Raw genomic sequence first — 25,201 nt, 5'->3', positions numbered from 1 at the left:
AAACTTGTCCATTTGAGAAATAAATAATAATAAATAAATTACTTGGCTTTGGGAAATAAATAATTGTGTGAAATGAATTATGCAGAAAGTGTGCTGCGTTGGTTAAAAATGTTTACCCTTTTTGCTTACCTTTATGCCACCTACTCTCTCCTTGTGGATTTAAAGTTTCTACAGAGTAGTGGCATTTTTTTTCAACACTTCTTTTAAAAGTAATGTTGAGATGAGCAGCAGCAGTGTTACTCTGACTTATTTGGTTCTTCCCTCTGTGAAGCAAATGAAGCTGACCTTTATATGCCAATACTACTCCTTGTTCTGTAGTTCAGAAAAAACCCCAAGAATTTAATTTAAGAACCGTAGTGCTTTTCATAGTACTGTGTCATGGACCCAGTACAAATTCTTGGGTTTGCCCTGGAAATACATTTTCAGTTCTCAAGGTTTCTGTGCATGAAGATTACTTAAGCAAATGTTGCTGTTGTTCCACTTACATGGAGCTCATAATAAAAGAGCTCAGTAGTTAATGTAGAGGTGATCATCTTCCGGCTGGAAAGCTTGTTGAATTGATTTGTGCTATTGAGGCCACTTATCTCTTCGATGTAAGCTCTGGTAATTTTTGCTTGACTATTGTTCCGATGCTGTCAGAAGGTGTGGGGTTTTTGTTTCTCTTTTTTTGTTCTTTTTTTTTCTCGTTAGATTTTAATGTTGCCTCATAAAATTATAAGGATTAATTCTAGCAAGCTGGCAGAGTTCTTTTACATTTGACTTGCACGATAACAGGGATTAAAATATGTTTCCCCATTTCCAAACAAACCTCTGGCCTCAGTGTTAGCACTGTTTTTAATTTGTAATATGGTTTACCATAAGATTTTGCAAATTTGACTGGAAATTATTTAACCCTGTAGCTCATATATGGAGAGTTCTCTCAGTATGTCTAATTAACATATGTATGGTTGTCTGACTTATTCTACAACGCAAATAAGTCTAAAAGTACAATATATATTTTTTTTTTAGAAAATAAAAGTTTGAGGGCATTCCTCAAGAAGGAAGGCACCATTTTCTTTATGTAATTTAAAAAAAAAAAATCCTTAAATCACTCATTTAAGATATACATATAGCAGAATATATAATTAAAATATACAAATAGTTCAGGGCTGAACACTGTATTAGAATAGATGTCTCCAAATATTCAGGCTCTGCAGTTTTGGGTTGAAGCGTCGTTGAGTATTAGTCTTTATTCTGTCTACAGCTGCAGATCTTCAATATAACTGTTTCAATAAAGTCTGTGTTTAGTGAAATAAAAATTTCCATTGTTTTTTTAAGGCAAAGTGTTTTCTCTCCTAGCGGGTAAAGGCTTTTTAAATACTAGTGCTTTGGATTAACACTGCTAGGTTTTAATAGTGTATTAATGGAAATACATACAGTGATTTCAGAAAGAAAACAGTTATGTAAATTTGAGTTATTTTGGTCAGAGTCCTATGACAACTTAAGCAGTTGTTCCTGTGGATTGCTTTGTTTCAGGCAAGCCCTTGAGCAACTGGTAGAAATGTTATAAAACATTTTAGTTTCACTACAGGGGAGCTTTATTGCTTGAGCAAGTGATTGAGTATGGGCAAACAAAATAAAGAAACTTTGATTTTATAAGAAAATCTGCACAAACAGGTATTGGTGTAGTCACACATGAGGTGTAATTCCATGGTCTTTAGATGTTATTCCATGGTCCATTGGCAGTGTCAATTTAAAGGTTTTCTAATCCAAATTCTTGTTCAGCATGGCACCCTCTCAAAGCTTCCCTGGTAGCTTAAACTGATTTGAGACTGTGCTGCCATCCTAAGGAGCAGCTTTCTCTGTCCCTTCTGACTTTCTGCCATTCCTTTTTCTTTGTGCCCAACCTTGCCCTGCCCTGCTCAGCTTCTGTGCCAGGGGACAGGGAACAGAAAAATTGTGGGTGGAATCACCTGGGAGCCTGGTTGTAGAGGAGGCTTTGGTTGGGTCATGTTGTGCATGTGGGTGCAGGATGGGATGAAAGTGCTGACAGCTGGAGGAATGTCAGCAAAAAAGTGGAGAAGGAGTGGCAGGCCTATAGATCCTTATCCAGGGGCAGTTTAAATAAACTCTGCTTGGCTTGAGACCTCTAGGAAACCACAGCTTGAGCTGTACTGGGGGAAACCACAGCTTGAGCTGTACTGGTGCATGTTTTGCAGAGTCATTCTGTGAACCTTGACTGCAAAATGACCTGGGGTTACTGTGGATCAGTGCACTGGAATCAGCCAGATATGCCCCTAATCCAAGTAAGCTGAGTGCTGATGTGTCTGACAGCCTGGAGGTGAGGAAAGTTAAGGAAAGTGTCTGGCTTCTTAAGTTGCTCTTGCTGTCCAACACTTACATTGCAAAATGGCCTTATCCCATCCTTGAAAACTAGCTTTTTATTTGTAGGAGAAACTTACCTGAAGATGTGTCTTGTTAACTGATAAATTTAAGTGGTATGAGAGCAAGGAGTCTCTAAGAAAAAAAAAGTCACACTTTTATTCTGTGTTTTACCTGAATTGTATCCCTGTTGAAGAGAAAGCAATTTCTAAAAAGGAAGTCAGCATCAATGAGCATCACTTGAAGAAGAAGGTATCAGTGAAAAGCTGTTAAATAGCTCATAGGATAATTGCCGTGTCATAGTGGATTGGCAGTAAGTTATCTAAGAAGTACTAATTGTATTGATTAATATTCTTGATGAGGAAATGGGGAGTATGTACCATGATCAGTGTGAACAATGAGGCAGTTCAGAGGTGGGATATTTTTGTTTGATGCATCTGTCCATTGAACAACATTTTATCATAGAGTTAGGCAGAAATAGATCTCATTAAACAAGACAAGTTAGGCTAAAGCTGTGAGGAACTCCCCACTGGATCCTGAAATGTAATGATTGGTTAGAAGTTGGCAAGAATCTATTCCTGCTGTTATTTGGCTAATTGATACAGAGGTTATAAACAGCCTGGATTGAGCCAGGAGTACTTTTAGCTGAAGTAATGTCCAAATCTTTCTGCCTCCTTAATTTGCAACCCTTGAGACATTGTATTAATTAGGTTAGCAGAGGTCAGTGGTGGAGACAGAAAGGTAATTACTGAGATAAAGGGAAGAAGCTGACTGAAAGAAATCTTTGTGTTCCCAAATTTTAGAAGCTGTAGGATACAAGGAGACAGTTTGACTAGAGGGAAGCAGTGGAGACCAAACACTCTCCAGCCCAGATCCTCTCCAGCCTATTCAGTTGTATAGGAATGCTTGGGGGTTACTCATTGATCTCTGTGAGGTAGAAATCATGCTCATTTTCTGAATTTTACCTGTTTGTGTGTCTTTTCCCAAAATATAACAGAGCTTCTGGGCTTTAGAGAGATTGTAATAAGGTCTGTATTTAAAAGACTTGATGCAGATATAGAGAAGCCAGAAGGGTTGGGCAGTTGAGTTGTTGAAAGGAAATTATTCTTTTGTACAATCTCTTCCAGTTTTATTTAAGTGGGGACAGTGCCAGATTAGAAAAGAAAGTGAAACTGAGAAGAAAACCATTTTTACTTAAATCAAGTTATCAAGATTAACCTTAAATTGCAGACAATGCACATTTCTGCTGTATCTATTATATTAGATCTCGTAAGTTCTTTTTTTTTTAAGAGTTTAATCTCCAGTTCAATAGTTTGATGACTGATAACATTTCATTACTCTTAGCAATAATTACTTGTGTGAGTTGCATTGCTCCTACAGATGCTTTCTCTGTGCTGCCTTCACACAGTGTCGGGTACCTGCTTGGTGTTTGGGTGTTGAACCAAGGGAAAGATTCTCATGTTTTTAAAAAAAGCACACAGGCTTGTCAAGCCTTTCATATGCTTTTAATGTACTTAAAAGCACCGTGAAAAGAGAAAAAACTCTTAAATATAATTGTACTGAATACAATGAATAGCCTGTAAGCATTCGAAAAGTTGGGTTTTTTTTCTGTTGGGACTCAGGCTACAGCTGCAGATTTTAAACCTACCATCTGTCCCTTGAAGTTTTAAGTGATCAATGGAATAGTATAAGTAGAAAACACATTTGCAACTGTAAGTTTTTTTTAATTAGAAAAGAAAATAATTGTATTTTAAAAAATACTGTCTCCTTAACAGCTTTTCTTCATTAGGAAACTTTTGGTCACTTGTATTAGTTTTCACTGAAGAATGATTGGTGCAATCATCCTGATGAGATGGTTGCCCATAATTTTGGCCATCAGGGCAACCCTGTAAACTAACCAGGAATTTTATTTTCTTTCTTAGTTTTGATTAATATTTGGCCTTACGTAGGGAATGATGAATACTATAAGATATTGTTTCTTTGAAAAAGGATTGTAACTGTGTGTAGTACTGTAGTCTTCAATTGTAGTTTCCCAAGTTAACAACCTTACTGGGTGTTTCCACTTGCTTATAAGGATCAAATAGGTCATTCTGAGAAACTGCCTGTTATCTAAGAGTGGGTCGAGTGAATTGAAAATGCTGTGCACTGCAGGTCAGAGAATTAATTTGCAGCAAAGAACCAGAGGGAGGAAAGCTGGTACCATGCCAGCTCAGTGCTGAATGTGTTGGGGGTGCAGGATGCTTTCACTCTGCAGCAGGGGGAAAACAACACGAAGTGGCAGTAAAAGTCATGGTCACATCACCTCTCTTCTGCTTGGGGACCCATTGCCCCAAAGCTGCTCTACAGGGATGAAGGAGGTGCTGGCAGTTCCATGCCAGGCATGGAATTTTCATGCTTGGAAAATCTTGAATTACGTTTTTGGGAAGTTTTAGGGTCTCTGTATTATGGTAGGAAGGTGGTTGCCTGGTACTGGTGAAGGACAAAGCCCATTTTATATTTATTGTAGAAGATACCTTTATTCTAAGTTAATGTTTCTTATTCTTCTGTTGCTTATGAAACTGTGGAAAAGGTTATGTTCATGTACAATATACTTACAGGATTATTTTAAATGTCTTAATATAGATGGACAAACATTAAAATGCCTTTATAGCAAAGGCGTAAGCGTGTGTGTGCTGTTGTAAGAGCATATCTGTATCCACAGTGTTTATTAACATTTGGAGTCACCGTCAACACAGTTCTTGAGTTATCTCTTACTGATAAGGGAAGCTTGGCTGAAAAGCTCCGTACTGAGAACAGTCAATTAATTCAAGTTTGGGTATAGTTAATCTTGGTAAAGATAGTAATATCTAATATTGGTTAATGTTTTTTTGGTGTGGAGGAGTAAACCAGGCTTTTTTTTCTTATGATATCATCAGAAACACTCTATATAGTCTGTCAATTTGGTGTTAGTTACAAACAGACCTTCTGTAGATTGGGATCTCTCTCTTTATTTACTGAGAGCTATATTTAGACAGGTAGTAAGAGGGAAATTAATTCCATTAGGTCTTTGTTTTAGAGACACTTGGACCAGATTTAAGTTAAATTTAAATGCAATTCATCAAAAGAGTGTACACTGGCCTAGTGAGCAATGTAATTTTAGGCAATAAATAAATACTACTACATCTGTGTTGAAGAAACATTTTTATTGGAAACTGTGCTCAAAGCATCTGTGATCTCTTTTGATTGAAATTGGTATGGCAGTGCTCACTTCATATGTAATGATCACTCCACTTGGGAAATGTAATTATTCTGTGTATGCATAATAAATTTTGAATATATGCAGGCAGTAAGATCAAAATTTCCATTAATAAATCTGTGATATCTGAAGTGTTTAGTGCCCCCCTGAGGGTGCCCTGGCAGCTCAGCTCAGGAAAAGAGAAGCTTTGACATAGCAGTTCAGCACCAGCTGCAATCATTGCTGCTGGGCTGGGGCAGTAATTTGCCTTTAATTAGTGATTGTACATCCAAACTCCATACACAGGAAAATTCGAAGTTACTTTTAGGAAGCAGAGCATTTAGAAGCTGACAGTGGGAAATAGTCAAATAGCTGCTCAGGCAAGAGAGAGACTGGAAGCAAGGCCTTTGGTAACTGTGCAGGATGGGCTGGAGGGAAAGCAGTGGAACTTGGTGCTGTCTGGGGAATGACTTGGGATCTCTGGATGAAGCAGACATCTGTAGAGACCCTGCTGAGTTCTGTAGCCAGAACTTTTGGGTGTCCTTTGAAATCCTGTTACTTACTTCAAAGAGGTGGTTACCTGATTTTCAGTTTCTTCTGTTAATTAGAGTAACCCATAAAAACCTGACTACTAGCTAATTACTTTAATTACAAGAACGTATTCCTTTATGTTTGGCCTTTATTTGTGTTGATCAGTTGCTTTTGTTTGTCATAAATGTGATGCTGAAGGGAAGTCTGCAAATTCATGTTGAGCCAGAAAAAGAAATGAAAAATGTGAAGGATATTTAAACAAAGGATATCATCAGAGACTGTGTTATCTTAACTAGATTTTACTACTAATTCAAAAAATGAATATTTAAAGGGTAGTGAACAACATGAGAAGTTATTTTCCTCAGAAGATATCTTGTGAAAGACCTCAGTGAAGTCACGTTAAATTTAATGGCATGGAGGAGCAGCATAGATTTTATCAGGTATATGTACAAAAGGATAGATAAGTCTGCCTTTTGTTGATCTGAACATACATTTAAGAGCACAATTAAAATGAAGTTACTGCCTTTTCTTTTTGTACCTGTTCAGAAAGCTGATGTGGTAATTACTGTTAGCTTTATGTACTGATTATTGAGTATATGGTCAATTACTGTTCTGCCAAAAATAAACCAAGTTTTTGTCCTCTAGAGTAGCTAACTACATACATTATACCCCTACCACTTACTGTCTTTTTTGTATCAAAATAAAATTCTAGTGCTGTCAGTTACATGAAGTAGTGAGTTCTGTTTTCCTGGAAATGAGAAACTATGAGTAAATATTGAAGCAGAATCTCTGCAGCAGCTGCCTGTTGTGCTGCTGGAGAGCCTAAACACAGCAGCTGAAAGAAACCGGTGCTCATCCCAGTATGCAAATGAACCAGAAGATAATAGGTAAAGCCAAAGGATATGTTAAAATCCCGAGGCTTTTATGTAGGAAGATGGATCAAGTGAAAGATTTACTACTTCCATTCCAACTAATTGATTTCTGTTCCTTAAATTAGAGCAAAACCTCAGTGCTGCCATGTCTCTAAATCCATTCCTTCTTAGCTTACAAAGCAGAATACTGTAATTAACTAAATTGAATGTTTCTTGAAGGCCTTATAAAGAAAAGGCTAATTTGCTTACAATTCTTTGGGTAGTCTGTCTAAATTGTCTGGCATCCTTCCAGTTTCAAAGCAGCTGAAACTTGAAATCATAATGGGAGCAAGTATTCCAGATTTCTTATTTAGGTTATTCTGCTCTGGGTGTCATAAGGAGGAATAAAAGACTGAAGGAATGTGATGGAGAATTTTTTTTTGTTTCTCTAGTAGGATAAAACAAATCCTGTAGAAAATCACAATTACGGATATCACCTATTAAAACAGAAAACTCACACTAAATAGCAGTTTCATTAACTATTAACTGTTCATTCCAGTATCACCAATAGAATATGCAGGAAAAGTTTCTCATCTCATTAATTGACTTTGCCACTTAGCTTTTTGCCAGAATGCCCAGCTGCCTTTGTGAAGCCAGGTAATTTTCTGAACAACTCCTACTAGTCCAGAGAATGATCTGCTGTGGTTTGTCTCCATTGAGAAGTATATATACAAATTCTAATTACCTATGGTGTAATTTCCTAATACTGCATGAATTACAAATACCTTTCTTTTTTAAACTGACTCGGGAAGTTTGGCATAGGTGAAGATGTGTTTGGAGATCTTGGTTGCTCTGGAGCAGAAGCATCTAGAGAATATAAAAATATGGAAGAAATTAAAAGAATATTAAATGTCACTTAGGTTGTAACCGCATTATATACTGAAAAATTAGTTTCATTATTTTTATTATAACCTCTTGCCTTCAGTTGCAATACTTAAGTGCCGAAGGTACAAAATTTAATGATGCTTATATTAATCATCTCCTGAGATAGTCTAGACAGAATCTTCTTAGTATTTAACAGGTGTAATGTAAACAGAATTAAAATACATAGTTATTTGGCCAGGCATGATCCTGTTGCTTTACTCCCTTTGCATAAAATTGGATGTATCTGCAATTTTGAATATATATGTAGATGATTATAAAAAAGGAATTCAGTCTGTCTTGTACATGCTGTAGAAGAAGACTGCACTTGAAAAATAATACATTAAACTTCAAAAAAAAAAAGAAAAACTTTTTAATAGGCATCTAATCCTGTTCTGTGTAACTTGCTAGATAAAAAAAGGGCAAGAGATTGAAAATTAGTTTCCAATACTGAAGTTTGGTGGCAAGTAAAATAAATCTGAATATCATGTCCTAAACCAAAATGGAATTGGATCCTTTAAAATCTGATATAACCAGATTAAAATATAATTTCTCCCAGGGTTCCCTGCCTTACTATTTTGTGTATTTCCTAGAGCTTTTATAAAATCTAACAGGTAGGATTACTTTTTAGCACTGTACCTTAGCAATGCTAAAAGATCTTTATGAACCTGAAAATAGGAGTCTGACTTTTTCATCCTAATGTGCCAGCTTCTATTGCTGTGGTGATGAAGTGAGAGCTACAGGAAAAGCACCTGATCACAAAATAAATCAATTGTAATTGATCTGAAATCCATCCTGAGTGACTTGTGCCCTTCTACAGTTTAAATGCTTTAATCCTCAGTTTCATTCTTTGCTCTATAACTTTGGGTAGGAACTGAGTGATTTAGGAGTTAATTTCCTTATGGGACCTACTTGAAAAATATCTAGATCTAGATAAATAAGGATGTGGGAAGTATACTCTATACCAGGAATTAAGGAGGGGAAGGAAGGAAAACAGGGAACATGCAGTTTGTCTGCTTTTTTCTCCCTGTGAAGTGTCGTTCCCATTTGCACGTGGCCTTGACTTTCTCCATCGTATTCTGGAGAGAGGATGTGGTGGCAGCCTGGCTTTGTTCTTTACCCAGTGTTTCAGGATGGCAGTGCTGAAACAGCATCTTTGAACTGTTCTGTCTTCTTCCAGGTTTCCAACTGCTGTTCCTCTTGCAGTTGCACTGGGAAATGTTAGGAGTTGTTTTTTGTCTCAGTTTCTACAGTGGGCATCTCTGGGTGTCTAGAAATGCAACTCCCTGCCTCTCTACTGGCAGTATGCTATACCCAGGAGAGTGAGGGATGCATCCCTAAAACTAAGTATTTTTTCTATTTTTCTATTTTCTATCCAAATTTGTCTTCTTTTCTCTTCTCCTATCTGCTGACCCTGGTCTGTGTTGTGATAAGAGAGGGGAGCTGCAGAGCATTTGGTTTTCAGATTTGTTTCTAGAGAAGATAGTTGACTATTTTGTTATAAATTTATGGGGTGTGGTTTTGTGCATTAACAACTTTATTGCCATGAAATGTATTACCTCATGATAGATTTGCAAAACTTCTATTTATGTAAAAATGTTTCAATTTCTAGCTCATAAAGTACATTATACTGATGTGTAATAAATATTGCCAGTGGTTTGTGTGTTTATTTTGGATTAAGACAACTGTGATTATGGCATTAATGTTAAGATGATTTTGTGGCAACAGCAGTTTGCCCTGAAATGACAGAAAATGTGAATCTTTTTATTCCTACCTAAAGCAGGTTTTTTCTTTCTCAATGGTGAATGTATGAAAGGGGTAGGGCTCTTCAAAATGCCTGGTTTCTATTATTTTTAAATATAGAGGAAAATAAGACAAAAATAAAATAGAGACCTAAAGCAATTCCGTCAGGCAGTTCTATACAGACAGATTTGGTTTTATTTTTTTGAAAAATATTGTAAATAGAACATGAATTCTGTAGATAGTGGAAGAAGCATGGGACAGACAAAGCATTTTTAATGAAAGCACTCAGCCTTTTCCATGCTCTGAATCTACCTTTATTATGTTAACAAATTCCATGAAGTTCCCAGCAGGGGTATGTGAAAATTATAATTTTCAAATAAATGAATGCAGATTATTTATTGCATATCAAGAATCTGGTTGTAGGTCTTTGATCTTTGTCCTGGTGCAGATGTAGGTCAGAGTAGTTGTTAAGACTTGTGGGGTGTCCCCTTCCCTCCTGGATGGGCAGGAGCTGTGCCAGCCCTTGCCCACGGGACACTACAGGGTGGGAGATGCCTGCTGGGATGAGTTTCAGTCTGTTCAGCCTCAGTGGTCCCAACATAACTGGTGAGAGGAAAGAAGTCTAATTTACTTACATTCTTAGTTTAATTACTTGAATTTTTTAGATCCATGGTGGTAAGTTCTTTAAATCATGCCTCTTCATCAGGAGTCCTACCAAAAACAGTCATTTAAGAGCAGTGAATCTCAGAAAAGCAGCAAAACCAGAAGTTTGCCCCTCTTCTTACTGTGCAATATTCTCCTCTTTGTTTTCTCTCTGCGTTTGACTGTAAGAGTTAAATACAGCATTTTCTATCTTACTTATTGGTGCCTTGCTGATAAATTCATTAAAATTCAGGAAAAACTTCACAGTACTTATGTGGGAACAGTTTATATTCTATCCTATATTTTGCTTCAGGATAATGTTTTGAACATCATAAATCAAATCATGGATGAATGCATTCCCCATGAACGGGCCAACCGAGACTTCTGTGTGAAGTTCCCAGAGGAAATTCGCCACGACAACCTGGCAGGGCAGCTTTGGTTTGGAGCAGAAGTAAGTTTCTCATGTTCTGTTACTTAGGGTTAATAGATAATTTTTTTGGTAGCATAAGGCAAGTGGTTTAAAATGCATCTTGAGACTTTTCTGAAAATGGTATGTATAGGTACAGAGCAAAGTAAGCATTTTTGAGAACTTTCTCAAAGTGCAAAGTGGAAGGGAATTCTTTCTCTGTTGTTCTGGTATTGGTTAGGCTGGCAACATACTGCTTTATTTTGTCTGCTGTCATTATGACCACCTCTTAAAAACTTCTTTTGTGAATTATCATCTGACTAATGTGCTTGATTATTTTTTTTTATCCTGTTGGACCATTTTGCATCCTGTGCTTTGAAAATCTTAGAAACACACAAAGATATATAATGGAATTTTATCTGGATAAAAGTTTATCTTCAGCAAATATAAGTGCGTGCTATCACTTCATGTTACTGTTACTTTATTTATTTTGTTATAGCTCGTATTAAACATACATAACTTGGTTGAGCTGTCATTTGTTACATGTAATTCAATTATGTATGTTAAAAAAAAAGGTGGTTTCTGTGTATACATTGAAGTCCTTCTCTTACCTATTTTATCTCAAAGACCTACTTCAACAGCAGCCTGTAGGAACAAGAGATTTTTGTAGTGAATAAGCTTTAATTATTTTAACCAAGGGAAGCATGAAGTGTCAGGAAGAAGGCTGTGAAACACGAGCTACTTATTCCTTAGGCATCCCACCACACACAACAGCACATTGTGTTGATGCTTTCAGTTTTGCCTCTCCTATCTTTGAAGCAATCCTTCAGCTCCTGTTATTATCCACTCTTCTCTCTATCAGCTCCTCCTTCAGTTTAGCATCAATAGTTCCTGTATTTTTCAATCCAATACGCCTCCATATGTTCTGTTCCTGAAACTATCTTTGTTAATTGTAGGCTCTTCAGGGGAGTCCCAGGCAGAATGTACAAAATAAATTTGATATGCCAGTGCTTTATAAGCCTGGCCTCAGTAAAAAAAAAAAAGCAGAATGTTTTTTATTATCATGTGACTGTCACAGCCATCATCCAGGTGATGCCATGCTCTCCAGGAAAATGCTGAGTCTGATATGGTGGCTTAATGGTGCTGCTTGGGTAGTTAAGTAGAAGAGAAGGGGTAGTTCAGGATCCTGTGTGGAAGGAACAGAATACCCAGTAGGACCAGAATCCTGGACTTCCACAGGGCAAACTTTGGCCTCCTCAATCAACTGTTAAGAGAAATCCCATGGGACAGGGTGTTAGAAGATAAAGGGGCTCAAGATAGCTGGTCAGTATTCAAGGACCACTATTTGCAAACACAGGATCAGAGCGTCCCTATGGTTAGGAAATCTAGTAAGGGAGCTAGGAGACCAGCATGGTTAAAAAAGGAACTGCTGGGAAAACTTAAGTGGAAAAGGAAAATCTACAGATCATGGAAGGGGGGGCTGGTCACTTGGGAGGAATATAGGACTGTTGTCAGAGGATGTAGGGAGGCAATTAGGAAAGCTAAGGCCTCCTTGGAACTTAACCTTGCAAGTCAGGTTAAGGATAATAGAAAGGGCTTTTTCAAATACATAGCTAGCAAAACTAACACTAGAGGCAATATTGGCCCACTAAGGAATGAGCTGGGAGCCCTGGTGACAGAGGATATAAAGAAGGCAGAGGTGCTGAACGCCTTCTTTGCCTCTGTCTTTACTCCTGCAGGGTTTCCGCATGAGCCCCAGATTCATTTAGCCCCAGAAGTAGTCAAGATAGATGAGGAGTTTGACATAGTAGATGAGGATTGGGTTAGGGATCAGCTGAGTAATCTGGACATCCATAAGTCGATGGGTCCAGATGGAATGCATCCAAGGGTGCTGAGGGAGCTGGCGGAGGTCATTGCTAGGCCACTCTCCATCATCTTCAGTAAGTCATGGGTAACAGGAGAGGTGCCTGAGGACTGGAGGATAGCAAATGTCACTCCAGTCTACAAGAAGGGCAAGAAGGAGGACCCGGGTAACTATAGACCGGTCAGCCTCACCTCCATCCCTGGAAAGGTGATGGAACAACTTGTTCTTGTCACTATCTCCAGGCATATCAAGGACATGGGGGTCATCAAGAGCAGTCAGCATGGTTTTATCAAGGGTAAATCATGTTTGACTAACCTCATAGCCTTCTATGAGGAAATTACTAGGTGGATAGATGATGGAAGAGCGGTAGATGTGGTTTATCTTGATTTCAGTAAAGCATTTGACACCGTCTCTCACAGCATCCTTGTAGATAAGTTGATCAAGTATGGGTTTGGTGATCAGGTAGTGAGGTGGATCAGGAACTGGTTGAAAGGAAGGAGTCAGAGAGTTGTAGTCAATGTGGCAGAATCTGGTTGGAGGTGTGTGACTAGTGGAGTCCCTCAGGGGTCGGTACTGGGACCGGTGTTGTTCAATATCTTCATCAACGACTTGGATGAGGGTATAGAATGTACCCTCAGCAAGTCTGCTGATGACACTAAGCTGGGAGGAGTGGCTGACACACCAGAAGGCTGTGCTGCCATTCAGAGAGACTTAGACAGGCTGGAGAGTTGGGCAGGGAGAAACATGATGAAATTCAACAAGGGGAAGTGTAGAGTTTTGCATTTGGGGAAGAACAACACGATGTCCCAGTATAGGTTGGGGGCTGAGCTGCTGGAGAGCAGTGTAGGTGAAAGAGACCTGGGGGTCCTGGTAGACAAGATGACCATGAGCCAGCAATGTGCCCTTGTGGCCAAGAAGGCCAATGGCATCCTGGGGTGCATTAGAAAGGGTGTGGTTAGTAGGTCAAGAGAGGTTCTCCTCCCCCTCTATTCTGCATTGGTGAGGCCGCACCTGGAGTATTGTGTCCAGTTCTGGGCCCCTCAGTTCAAGAAGGACAGGGAAGTGCTTGAAAGAGTCCAGCGCAGAGCTACTAAGATGATTAAGGGAGTGGAACATCTCCCTTATGAGGAAAGGCTGAGGGAGCTGGGTCTCTTTAGTTTGGAGAAAAGGAGACTGAGGGGTGACCTGATCAATGTTTTCAAATATGTAAGGGGTGAGTGTCAGGGAGATGGAGTTAGGCTTTTCTCAGTGGTGACCAGTGATAGGACAAGGGGTAATGGGTGTAAATTGGAGCATAGGAGGTTCAAGTTGAATATCAGAAAGAATTTTTTTACTGTAAGGGTGACGGAGCCCTGGAACAGGCTGCCCAGGGGGGTTGTGGAGTCTCCTTCAGTGGAGACATTCAAAACCCGCCTGGACACGTTCCTAGGCGATGTACTCTAGGGGGCCCTGCTCTGGCAGGGGGGGTTGGACTAGATGATCTTTCGAGGTCCCTTCCAACCCCTAGGATTCTATGATTCTATGATTCTTTCTGCAGCCATCCCTGATGAATCCCTGTGAATCCCAGTATTCTTTCTTAATCTTATAAACAAGTATTTCTTAGATTAACAAACTGGATTTACAGCAAGGAAAAGACAGGAAAATGCTTCAGGGAGTTACCAAGAAAACCAGTGTTTTCTAGGAGAAAAATAAGTCTCCCTTTATTCACTGTCTGTGCTACATAAGCTTATGCTTTTACTGTTTCCAAATCAAACTTTCTCTGGCTCCCAGTCAGATCAGCAGGCTGGAGACACTGTTTAGTTTTGGAGAAAGTAATGTATGCAGTGATAAAGTCATGCTAAGTCATATGAAGTCATGCTAAGTCATATAAAGTAACGCTGCTGTAGTCCTGTAAATTGATGGGGTCAGGAAGGCTGTGCTGTCAGTGTACATGCACATCTCCTTGTCAGTGTAGTCACTCTGAGTTGTCAGGCTAAGAGTACTTATCAACAGGTAAAACTTGGCTTTTTCCCTGCTTTCCCAAAAAATGTTGCTTAGGGTGATAAAGATAAGAATATGGTCTTTGAGTACCCTGAATGCATCAGGTTGCAAGTCCCCCAGAAATGCCTCCTGTCTCCTGTACAGGGGAGAAGGGAGGAACACAGAGCTGCAAACGGAGATTTAAAAACTATAAAAACAAAAAAACAAAAAAATCCACACAAATCACAAACTGTGAGACTAGAACAAACTTGTAAATTTTCAGTTAATAAAATACTTCAATTATTACTGCAAGTATGATTTATATCAGTGCTTGTTGTCTTCCAAATGTGTTCACAAAGGAATAAAGCCAGCAGCAGAGCTTATTATTTGGCTGGGTTTTAATAACAAGATTTTAAGTAAGTTGAATGTGTTACAGTAAAAATCTCCTTTCAATGTCCATGTGAGGTCATTGCAGGGAGTCTGGGTGTACCCCTTGTGGCAAAGACTGTACTAAAGAGCTGATCTTTAGAAGCTGAAAGGAAAGAATCACTCTGAGATTTTGATGTTCTCTCCTGGAAAATACCTTCACAGCTTCCGTGGGAAACAGGATACTGCTCTAGCTGGATACCTCTTAAAGCCAATGTGACTAGTTTTGCTGCAAAAGGCATGACAGATGCAGATTTTTCTGTTCTTTTCAGGAGGAATAAATACATTCTACAAAATTAATGAATTCAGCCTGGATCAAAACAGTCCATGGATGGTACTTTAGCTGGATTCCTTTCCCTCTTATGAAGCAATCCTTGTGTACATAGAGTATATATGTGTCCTACCAATACTTAATACCTAACATGTTTGAGAAGAGATTTTTAAAGTTCTTTCACTTCTTTCCCCTGTTCTCTTTTTTCACTTATTGAGCTGCTCCCCAGCCTTTTATGTGAGGCTTTATGACTAGATATTTCAGGCTTAAATCTTTCACTTGTTTAATAATTTGCAACAAATCTGTGTTAAGTACTGACCTTGTTCAAAGTCATGTGCTTTTTTTAACTATAAGAGAACTTTGTAAAAATTAATATTTTCTCTCAATGTATTTCAGTGTTTGGCTGCTGGCTCAATTATTATGAATCGTGAAATTGAGAGCATGGCCATGAGGCCATTGGCCAAGGATCTGACCCGAAGCCTAGAGGAAGTTAGAAATATCATTCGTGACCAGGCCTTAAGGGATTTGAACCTCTACACAGAAAAAATGAAAGATTCACTCAAGCATTTTGATGTCCTTTTTGCTGAATTTGAACTAAGGTAAAAGATCTGAAGTGAATGCATTGTGAGCATTGGCTTTGCTACTACAGCTGTGGTGTGACTTGTTGGTTTTTGGAAGCTGGCTGTTTTGTTATGGTTTTTTTAATGGAAAGAACATGTAATTTTTTCATAATGGTATTTGCATTCTTCAGTAATTTGTTGTATTTTTAGATATTTTTTCCCTTCCAGTGTAGCAATAATGAAGAGAAAACAGAATAGCTTTTTAGCAGTCAACATTTGTTCTCTTCAACTAAACTATAATCTGCCATTTGTGAACTGGCATGTGGCATTCGAGGGAGGTTTTCCAAGACACAGAAGGAAGTCATAAATATCATCCCTTAATGTTTTCTTAGTTGGAGGAAAAGCAACAAATAAGAGACATTAAAAAAATATGTATGATAACAAATAGTGTAAAGATTATGAGGTTTTATTCTCTTGTGCTGAGACATAAAAGCAGGATGTGCCCAGTGAATTCAAGAAGGCAAACTGAAGTCTGATTAAGGAACTGCTTTTACAAAAGCCATAATTAACTGCGGGAACTCACTGGTTTAAAACTTGTGATTGAAAAGTGGCTTCGAGGTTTATAGCGAAAATAAAAATAACTGGTACTGGGGTGAGAAAAGTAGATGCTGATTGCATCAGTGGTCACACTGACTCAGTCTTACATTCTGCTGCAGAATTGGAGGCAGCTTTCTGCATGTCTGCTGCATGTTGGGGGTGCTGAGCATAGTTGCAAGTAGGATACAAGATGAAAGAATCATAGAAACATTCTAATATAATAAACCCATTCTTACCTTCAGCAGAACTGTGTTCTTACAATCGAATAGTGGTTTAAATTTTCCTTGGGAGTAATCTGTAGATTGTCTTGTCTCTCATTACTGTTTGCCCTTCTTCAGTATTCCTATTCTCTTGTATTATTTTACTCAGGTAAGCAAATTTTTTCTGATTCAAAAGAACATCATTATACTGCTACAGTGAACAACATTTTAATTCAAAATATTGGCTAAAAATGTGGGTTGAGGTGTGCAGACACCGGGGATAGTCAGTAACTACTTCTTGACAGTGTGTGCAGTTTCTGACCTGTTCTTCACTTCTAGATGCAGCATGTGCCTTTGTCATTGTTTTGCAAGCAGCTGTTTCCCTTCCTGTGTTACCTGTAATCGACAAATAATTAAGTAATATTGAGATAGAAAGCCACTTAATTTAAGTTGAGTTTCTTGCCTTGGCAAATATGCATGTAATTCCACATAAAACAAGGCCTTCTAGGACCTACCTCCCTGTGCCAAACAGTATGGAATTCCAATTGCTAAATATGTCTAATTGTATTTACAAACTGCTACTGAGTTCCACTGCCTCAAACTGCAAGTAAATTGGCTTAATTTCTAATAGATGTTTGACACTGTCCCATTTTCATAGTGACTGCTGCCAAAATAAATACAAAATTATAGAGGAAGGGTTATGTTTCTAAATTATGTTTCTAAAATTATTTTTCCTAGGTTTGTCTTTATTTTTAATCTGATTTGTTAGAGGATGTAATCCAGTAATACATTATTTTATAATTTTTGTAGTTATGTATCTGCCATGGTACCTGTGAAATCTCCAAAAGAATATTATGTACAGCAAGAGGTAATCGTACTTTTCTGTGAAACTGTGGAGAGGTAAGCATTGGAATTAAGTACTGGGGTTTTGTTTCTCTGTTTACTTTTCAGTCTGAGAAATTTGCAGAAATACTTTTAACTATAGTCTTTAGGAAGTATCATGAAATGCCAGGTATTTTGCTTTTCTAGTAAGTGTCCAAGTACAAAGTTAAGAATAGGAATGCTTGCCTTGAACAAGCCTGTCTTGTTTTCTAGACAAAATATACCCCTGGAAGTTAATAATCCAAAAATACCAATATTGTTGGTATGCCTAACTGTAGATGTGCAAATTAAGATTAAGCATTTAAAGTAGCAGAAGCTGTTTAAGACGTCAAGACTTAAAAATATTTTATGCAAGAATCCATAGAGAGATGTTTCACATCATCTGTGAACATCTTAACATGAAGAACTTGGAAACTCTTGGAACAAGAACTTGGAACTCTTTAAAATCGTTGAGGACTGGAACTCACCTCTTTATATATGAAGAGATGTTATTAAACCAAAAGTTCAGCAATTCATAAGCTCTTTTAGGAGTATAAGGTGCTAAGAAAAATGTGAATTTGTATGAAATGTACTGCATTAAACAACTTTTTCCCTGTGACAGAGTAATGAGCCCAGCAGGTGGGCAGTAGAGAGGAAATCCCAGCTTTAGTGAGGTTTTGAGCAGTGCAACACGGTTCTTGAAAGGAAACAAGTGAGCTGGAGTCTGGGTGAAATGATCAGAGACAATGCTTGGAACAAGTATTGGGTTTTACTGTCATATTAGGAGAACTTGTGAAGAAGGGCCCTGGGTCTGGTGTGGCTCTTTTCACTGAGGAATGAAGGAGTATGGACACACTGCTGCAGTCTGCAGGGGACACCAAGACCAAGGATGTTTCAGGCATTTTAAAAGACAGGATTACAACCCAGTCACAAGTAGGAGGGTTTACCTTCTGACAGTCAGCTACTACATATGCACATACTTGTCCAGTAAGAGGAAAAAGATGGTTTCATTTCCAGCTCTGGATAATCTGCTTGTGGACTGTAGGAAAGAGCTGAGGGTGTCCAGGCACGGATGGATCCATGTGCTGCTAATACAAAGCAGTGATTGCTTTGTGGTTGTTTTGCTGTCCACAAACAGCAGCATTGGCAAGACAAGTGCTATCAAGGAATAAGAAAAGTTACTTGCAATCTTTTCAGGACCTGTTAGAGTGGGACTAGTTTGCAGTTTTGAGTATTATCTTATGCACCAATACAGGCAAATCGGAGAAGTTTGAGGAAGTTACAAAACTTCTGAGGAAATTAAAGAATTATGAAGAAGTTTGGAAAACATAGGCAAATGAAAAGCCTAAATACAACAGGTTTTACAGTGGCCTAAGATATTAGTCAAAGTTATTACATGAAGTTATTAGAGGTCAGTGAAGGGACTCCCAGAGTCTTCAGACTTCAGTAATAGCTGCTGTATCAAACCGAGTTGGTTTTTTTAAGTTTGGTTTGTTAGTCTGAGTGGGTTGACCTGGAAGAATATAGCAAGTTCTATTAGAAAATGAAACTAAGTGCTTTCTGCTATTACTTGAAATATGTTTCTTGTTGTTTTTAGCACTACTGGTTTTCAGTAACAATTTTAAACTTTGCAAGAAATAGTAAATAAGAAGGGAAAGTAACATTAAAATTACTTTGGTTTTGAATACCTATAGGGGCTGTATAGGATTTTATTTTTTCTTAATATTTTTTTAAAACAGAGACTACAGCAGTCGGTTATACAAATACTGTTTTAGATCAGCACAAAACAATTCTTGAGTTAAATGCTAATTTGTTTTGTCTTGTAACAGTTTTTCCAATTTTTTTCCTATTTGAAATTTTTTTTCTTGGAGTTTGATCTCTTACTAAAAAATTTTGTTCTTCTCTTAGAGCCTTAAGGCTTGGATACCTCACTCAAGATATGATAGATGACTATGAACCGGCTTTAATGTTTACAATTCCAAGATTAGCCATTGTATGGTAAGTAATTTTTTAAACTACTCTCCAATCTGCCTCACTAAATAACTTGTTGTCAAAAACTTTGTTCATAATTTTGGAATATTTTCTTTAACTTCAGCTTGCTTGTACTTTCTTTACAAAGAATCTGAAAAGAAGAGGATTATGTTGTGGTATATGGTTTAAATAGTTTTCTTTAAATAGTTTAAATAGTTTTCTTTAAACTATTACCAGTTTCATGTGTAATATCAAGAGAAAAAAAAAATAGAGGAAGCAAAACTAAAAATTGAAGGCAGGAACCTGAAGCCATTGCTCAGTTGTCTTCCAGAAAGAAATAAAGAAATTCATTAACAGCATCAGTCTACAGAATGTCAGAAAAGTTTTTTTGAATACGGGTATTATGTGTCTCTGAAAAATAATATTACCTGCGGATACAATCCAGGGATACCAAAAAATTTCAAAATTAATTGTGTATGTTTTTTACTGACTCTCAACTTCAAAAGGAATTCTTGTTGTTGTTGACAAACTATATTGTAACCACCAAGTTAGAGCTTTAATCTTCTTCAAGGGAAAGTATTAGCACATATAACTTATGTGTAAATATGTGCCCTATACTAAGCACTCAGAACAACCAAATTAAAAGTTTTTTTGTTTCGTGCAGTTGTTGCCATATTGAACATATCAGATGCTTTTTTCCTAATGGGTCTTCCTGATTTTATAAGACAGCAGCTTCTCTGGAGTAAAGCCAGCATATTTTTAATATTTTATCATTGTGAATGTTTTAAAGTTAGCTGATATAAGTATTGTAATTGAGGGAAATAAGAAACGTCATTTTGTGAGTGGAGTATGCTTCTCCTCAGGAAATCCCTGTGGCCCAATGTTCCTGTTAAATAGGATATTGTCTGTAACTGTCATTCTAAAAATAATAACAGCAATAATCTGATTATCGAAAGACAACACGAATATGAGAACTCAGTTTGAAGCTGCTGGAAGATCCAATGAAGAAGAATACATCATGACTGACTGGAAAACCAAGGGCTCACACCAGATCCCAAACTGCAAAGAAGAGAGGGAGAAAATAATTGAACTGCTTCAGAATATCCAGTGATTTCAATAGAAATCATGTGAAATTCCACAGAAAAAACTTAGACTATCTAGATACAGTGATGTCTGGGAGAAATGCAAACTTTATTTGGGCTGTGAAAGGAGAAGTCTTGAAACACAGGACGGGTGCAACCCCTAAGTTGCTGTTGCTCTGTTGTGGCTTAACGAGAAAATGCTGGACCTCCTTGGTCTTCCAATAGCAAAGGCCTAAGGAATACTATTCAGTGTCATTTTTGTCTAAGGTTTTTCTTCAGACATCAGCTTTATGTACCCATTATACACTGTATGTTGCTTAGAGTGAACTTCAAACTCAGCAGGAAATTTTAGGACACCTTTTTTCAGGTTTTTTATTCTTTCTATGTTACAACTATATTCAAACTTCAGAACTCTTTCGAAGATCACAGGCTATTTCATAATCTTCTTCTGTAGTGATCTAGCCCTCTTGTGTTTTTTTAATTTCTTGATTTCCTCTTCTTAACAGAGTTAAGCTCTGGGGCAAGTGAACTGTAGCTGGAAATCAAGGGAGTGGTGATTTTGCAGCAGTTAGGAGTTTGGTGAGAGCAGCTTCAAGCTTATACTCATCAATGAAGTAATGTATTTTAGGCAGAACATTAGTACATGAGTCAGCAATAGCAACATCACTTTGTGACAACCTGCTTGTTGAAGCTCAGAAAGCTTAGAAAAAAATTATGTAACCTTGGAAACAGGATAATTTGTCTTGACTCACAAAAAAAGAAAAAAGGTTGACTCATAAAAGAAGCAATTTTTTTTCTCTCTCTCCACTTTCCCCCTTTCTGTCCAGCCCTGAAAACCCCAGTCTCCAAAGCAAAAATGGTCAAGTTTAGCAGTCAGATTTTGTGGACTCTGACAATTCTGAACTTTTGGATGGCCATCGTCTAGCTGACAGGAGACCATAGTACTGTCCACTGTACCATGAGACAGACGCTGGATTTATAAGCAGAAAAAAAGCAGTATTTCCCAGATAATAAAAGGGTGTAAATGATCCCTTTTTAATACTTCAGTGGGATTCATGTACCTTCAAATAATCAGTTTTGCTGCTGTCTCAGAGAGCTTTTGGTGGTCGTGCTAGGCTGTCTGAGCTGGTGAGCAAAAGCCATCAGTACTCGTTAGTCCTGAATGGTCTGGATGCAGAATAACTACAATACTCTCTGAAGCAACATGTAATTGGAATGTTGGAAGAGGAAAATAGCTTTGAGATACAGGCAGATTTCAGTTAGCCAAGGTAAAGACAGGAAAGGATAAGAGATCTGAGTAATCTCAAGTGTGAGAGAGCATAATCCATTTGCCTTAGAGAAATGTACATTTTTCATGCAGTGGGCAGGGGATTAAACATTTTTAAGCAGAGGGGTGCCTGGTGTGGATGGAATCCACACTCACCACGCAGTGTGGTGCGGCAGATAGTGGTGAAGAAGGTTTGATCTTAATGGTGAACTTTGTTTAATCCCTGACACACAAACAGGTTTAGGCTGTAGTGATTCAGTCAGGATGGAACTGTTAATCTGTAGAGAAGTATACAGAGGTTTTCAGGATCATTCCTCTTTCCAGGGAAATTTCTGTAAGTGTTGCGTTGATTTAGAAGCATGCTGTTATCCAAATGTGTTTTTTGTGATTTAGAAAATGTGGGTTTTTTTACCACAACTTCCTTGCCTAGAAATTTAGACTAGAAATGAAAAGCCATTTGCAGTCTCAAGTCAGCTTTCCCCAGCTTACTTGGTTTCTCGTGTTTTGGTTTGGGTTTTTTATGGATCAGCCACATCAACGAAGTAAATGTATGTTCTTCCTCTTATGCTTCCATTTCTTTTTCTCCCATGCTTTGAGGGGTTCAGGGAGGAAAGGCTCTTTAAATAGCATTTAATTCTAACTGTGGGTGAATAAGGCAAAAATAAGATAACAATAGGTACTTGGGTGTAGTTTTAATGTTTATGTCCAGTTGTTTTTCTGATTCCTTGTTCAGTACTTGCTCTCTGTTATGTAATTTTCATTTTTTTGTGTGCTTATGCATGTGTTTGAACTACAGTGGCCTTGTCGTGTACTCCGAGGGACCGTTAAACTTGGACCATAAACCAGAAGATATGTCTGAACTCTTCAGACCTTTTCACACTCTGCTAAGAAAAATAAGGCAAGTAATAAAAGGTGGTTGTAACTTGTTCTGTAATAAAGTGAAAATAAGATGTCTAAAAAAGAACACAAAAATATATAGAAAAGTATTTACGTTAACCATATGCTGCATTTTCCTCTTATCTGCCTGATATACCCATGAAATAACAAAATGGAGTCCGTTTCATGAGTCTTCTGAACTTTTCATGTCTTTTTGAGAGCTTTTTTTTCTGGATATAATCTTATTGAGTTTCAGAATTTCCTTATGATTGGATGATGCTTGAAATACTGAAGGTGCAATTTATTTGGGGGGGTTTCTGTTTCTAATTAACATCAAGGTTGCTGTTTAACTGGGCTTATTGCATTTTCTCAGTATGTTATGATGCAATACTCAGGTAATTCTTAATCTAATAGGACTGAATATCAGTTTTTCATATCGCGGATCTGTTTTTGTTGGATGGATCATTTTATATATACCTCTTTTCACAGTGCTTTCATCCTGGTAACAATTAGAGATGTGAACTTTGGCTCTACTTAAATATGCAGGGCACTGATTTTTTTTTTTCTTAGTTGAGATGTTTAGAAGACTGATCTGTTACAAAGGAAAAATCAAGCTCTATCTTTAAAGGATCTCTATATTCAGTTTTTATATTCACCCCTAAGGTCTCTTGCCTGGATGTCCAAAGAAAAGGTTTTCTAAATCTGTAAGTCCTATTCTTACCTTAAAATTCAGATTTATATATCAGCTACAACTTTTGTTCCTAAAAATTTCTGCAGGCAAATTAGCAGAAATTTTTCTTGCCTGTGTCTGATTTTCACCTGTTTATCACTTCATCTTTATGTCATGATGACCATTTGAGATAAGAATAATTTTCATATAGTTGAGTTTGTCCCAAGTAATCTCCTCTCACCCTTGAAGGTGATGCATCCCCTGGGGGAGGATGCAAGCTCTGTCAGGGATGGTTCAGAGAGGAGCCTATCTCTGAACTAAGCTTTTATCAATATCCAGATCACATTCTTCCATGTCCCTTGAAGATTTCCCAGTATCTCTGTCAGGGTAGTTTGATTTTTTTTTTTTACACATTAATAATAATCTTATTGAAATCTCAATTGACACATCAGTGGATTTGGGGATTTTTTGAGTGATAATGGTTTTATAAACCACTGAGTAAAGAACAACAGCATGTGTTGAGGAGCAAAACTAAAGTTAAATGGAAAAAATTTAAGGGTTTTTTAAAAATTATTTTTAAATTTTTAAAAAAATTTTAAAAATTTAAGCTTAAAAAGTCCATGAAGGTTACATTAAAATACTTTATTCCCAGAATGTGGCCATGATAGAAATTTTCACCAGCATTCCAGTGGCTGACTAAAGCTAAAAAGCAGTGGCTTTTAAAAGCTAAAATACTTATAATAATCTGTACTTTCTGCTTACTCCTAACATTTCACAACGCAGAAAATAAAAATCAATGTAGTCAGTTTATTGCTTAGTCCATTTAATTTTCGGTTGCTCTGAACTTAATGCTTGAGTTGAGAACATATTAGAATGCTTGTTTGTTCAATAACTACAATTTTCAATGCAATCCTAAAAAAAATGAAAATACTTTCAGATTTAGAAGTTCTAATATACTTTAAGACTCACTATATTTGTTGTTTCAAGTGACCATTAAATGTTATTTCAGTGGTCTAACAAAGTCTGCAGTGTTCTTAATGAGATACCACCTATCAGAGTAAGTTCAAATATAATGTGAAATTTTATCTCTGGCATTCTCTGGATTCAAGGAATGTCAAGGTACTTGAATATTTGAAAGAATTGAGCTCATAAGGGTCGTTCAGTAGTATTCTTGAATGAAAAATACATTGAATGAATGTAACAATGAGATACAAATAAGTGTGCAGTTCATGTAGGATAATTACTATTAAAAGTACCCAAGCTACATTTTATGAGGTTTTTTGTTATCAGAGTTTGTTTTTTTCAGCTCATCTGGCTGCAGTTCCTACTTAGTGAAAATGTTCACATAAACCTGTCAGGGAAGATGGAATGTTGTGTTTGAGCTTGTCCCCAGCAAAAAGGGGAGTTTCAAGTAGATTGAAGTAGTCTGATGTTAGTATAGTTGCATCTTGTGCTGTAATTGTGTGCCTGTGGTAGGAATATAAAACGTCACCTTGCTGCAGAGTATGGTCACATCCATGTAAAGTTCTCTGTAAAGTATTATAAGTTTTTACCAACTAAATAGTTTTAACTCATGGAGTAACACCCAATGTGCTGCTGATAATTTTGTGTGGTTGCAACTGCTTTTTAACTCTATTGTTTTAAAACATCCCTCCTGTTAAAGGCAATGGTAAGGATTGTATTTATTTGGATCTGCATAGTTACATCAGAACTAGTAGAGAAAAATCTCTGTTAGCTAGGAGAATTTTTGGTGTCCTATTGGTGGCTGGCAAGGTTGAAAACAATAGAGATTGTGGAGATTCTCTGAGCAAAAGCACTTGTAGTTCTTTTTTAAATTATAGTAAGGCTGAACAGCAAACGATGACTTTGTTATTTATTCAGTACTTAAGAAATGTGTCTGTGTTGATTTTTTTAGATATAAAACAAGA

At 37.4% G+C, this 25,201-nt stretch overlaps 1 protein-coding gene across 5 annotated transcripts in view; it reads left to right on the top strand.

The window, feature by feature from the left end:
• Positions 1-25,201, top strand: part of ZFYVE28 (zinc finger FYVE-type containing 28) — a 142,440-nt gene that overhangs the window by 72,412 nt on the left and 44,827 nt on the right. For all 5 annotated transcript variants that reach the window (XM_071753325.1, XM_071753322.1, XM_071753324.1 and 2 more), the window contains exons 3-7: positions 10,577-10,714; positions 15,586-15,788; positions 17,357-17,446; positions 19,316-19,405; positions 22,524-22,625. In XM_071753325.1, coding sequence (XP_071609426.1) covers positions 10,577-10,714; positions 15,586-15,788; positions 17,357-17,446; positions 19,316-19,405; positions 22,524-22,625 — 623 coding nt within the window. The remainder of the gene's footprint in view (positions 1-10,576; positions 10,715-15,585; positions 15,789-17,356; positions 17,447-19,315; positions 19,406-22,523; positions 22,626-25,201) is intronic.

Source organism: Heliangelus exortis, chromosome 10, assembly GCF_036169615.1.
Source record: "Heliangelus exortis chromosome 10, bHelExo1.hap1, whole genome shotgun sequence".
In the NCBI taxonomy this organism is placed as follows: domain Eukaryota; kingdom Metazoa; phylum Chordata; class Aves; order Apodiformes; family Trochilidae; genus Heliangelus; species Heliangelus exortis.
The sequence above is the reverse complement of the archived record's forward strand: the minus strand, read 5'-3'. Positions and strand labels throughout refer to the sequence as shown.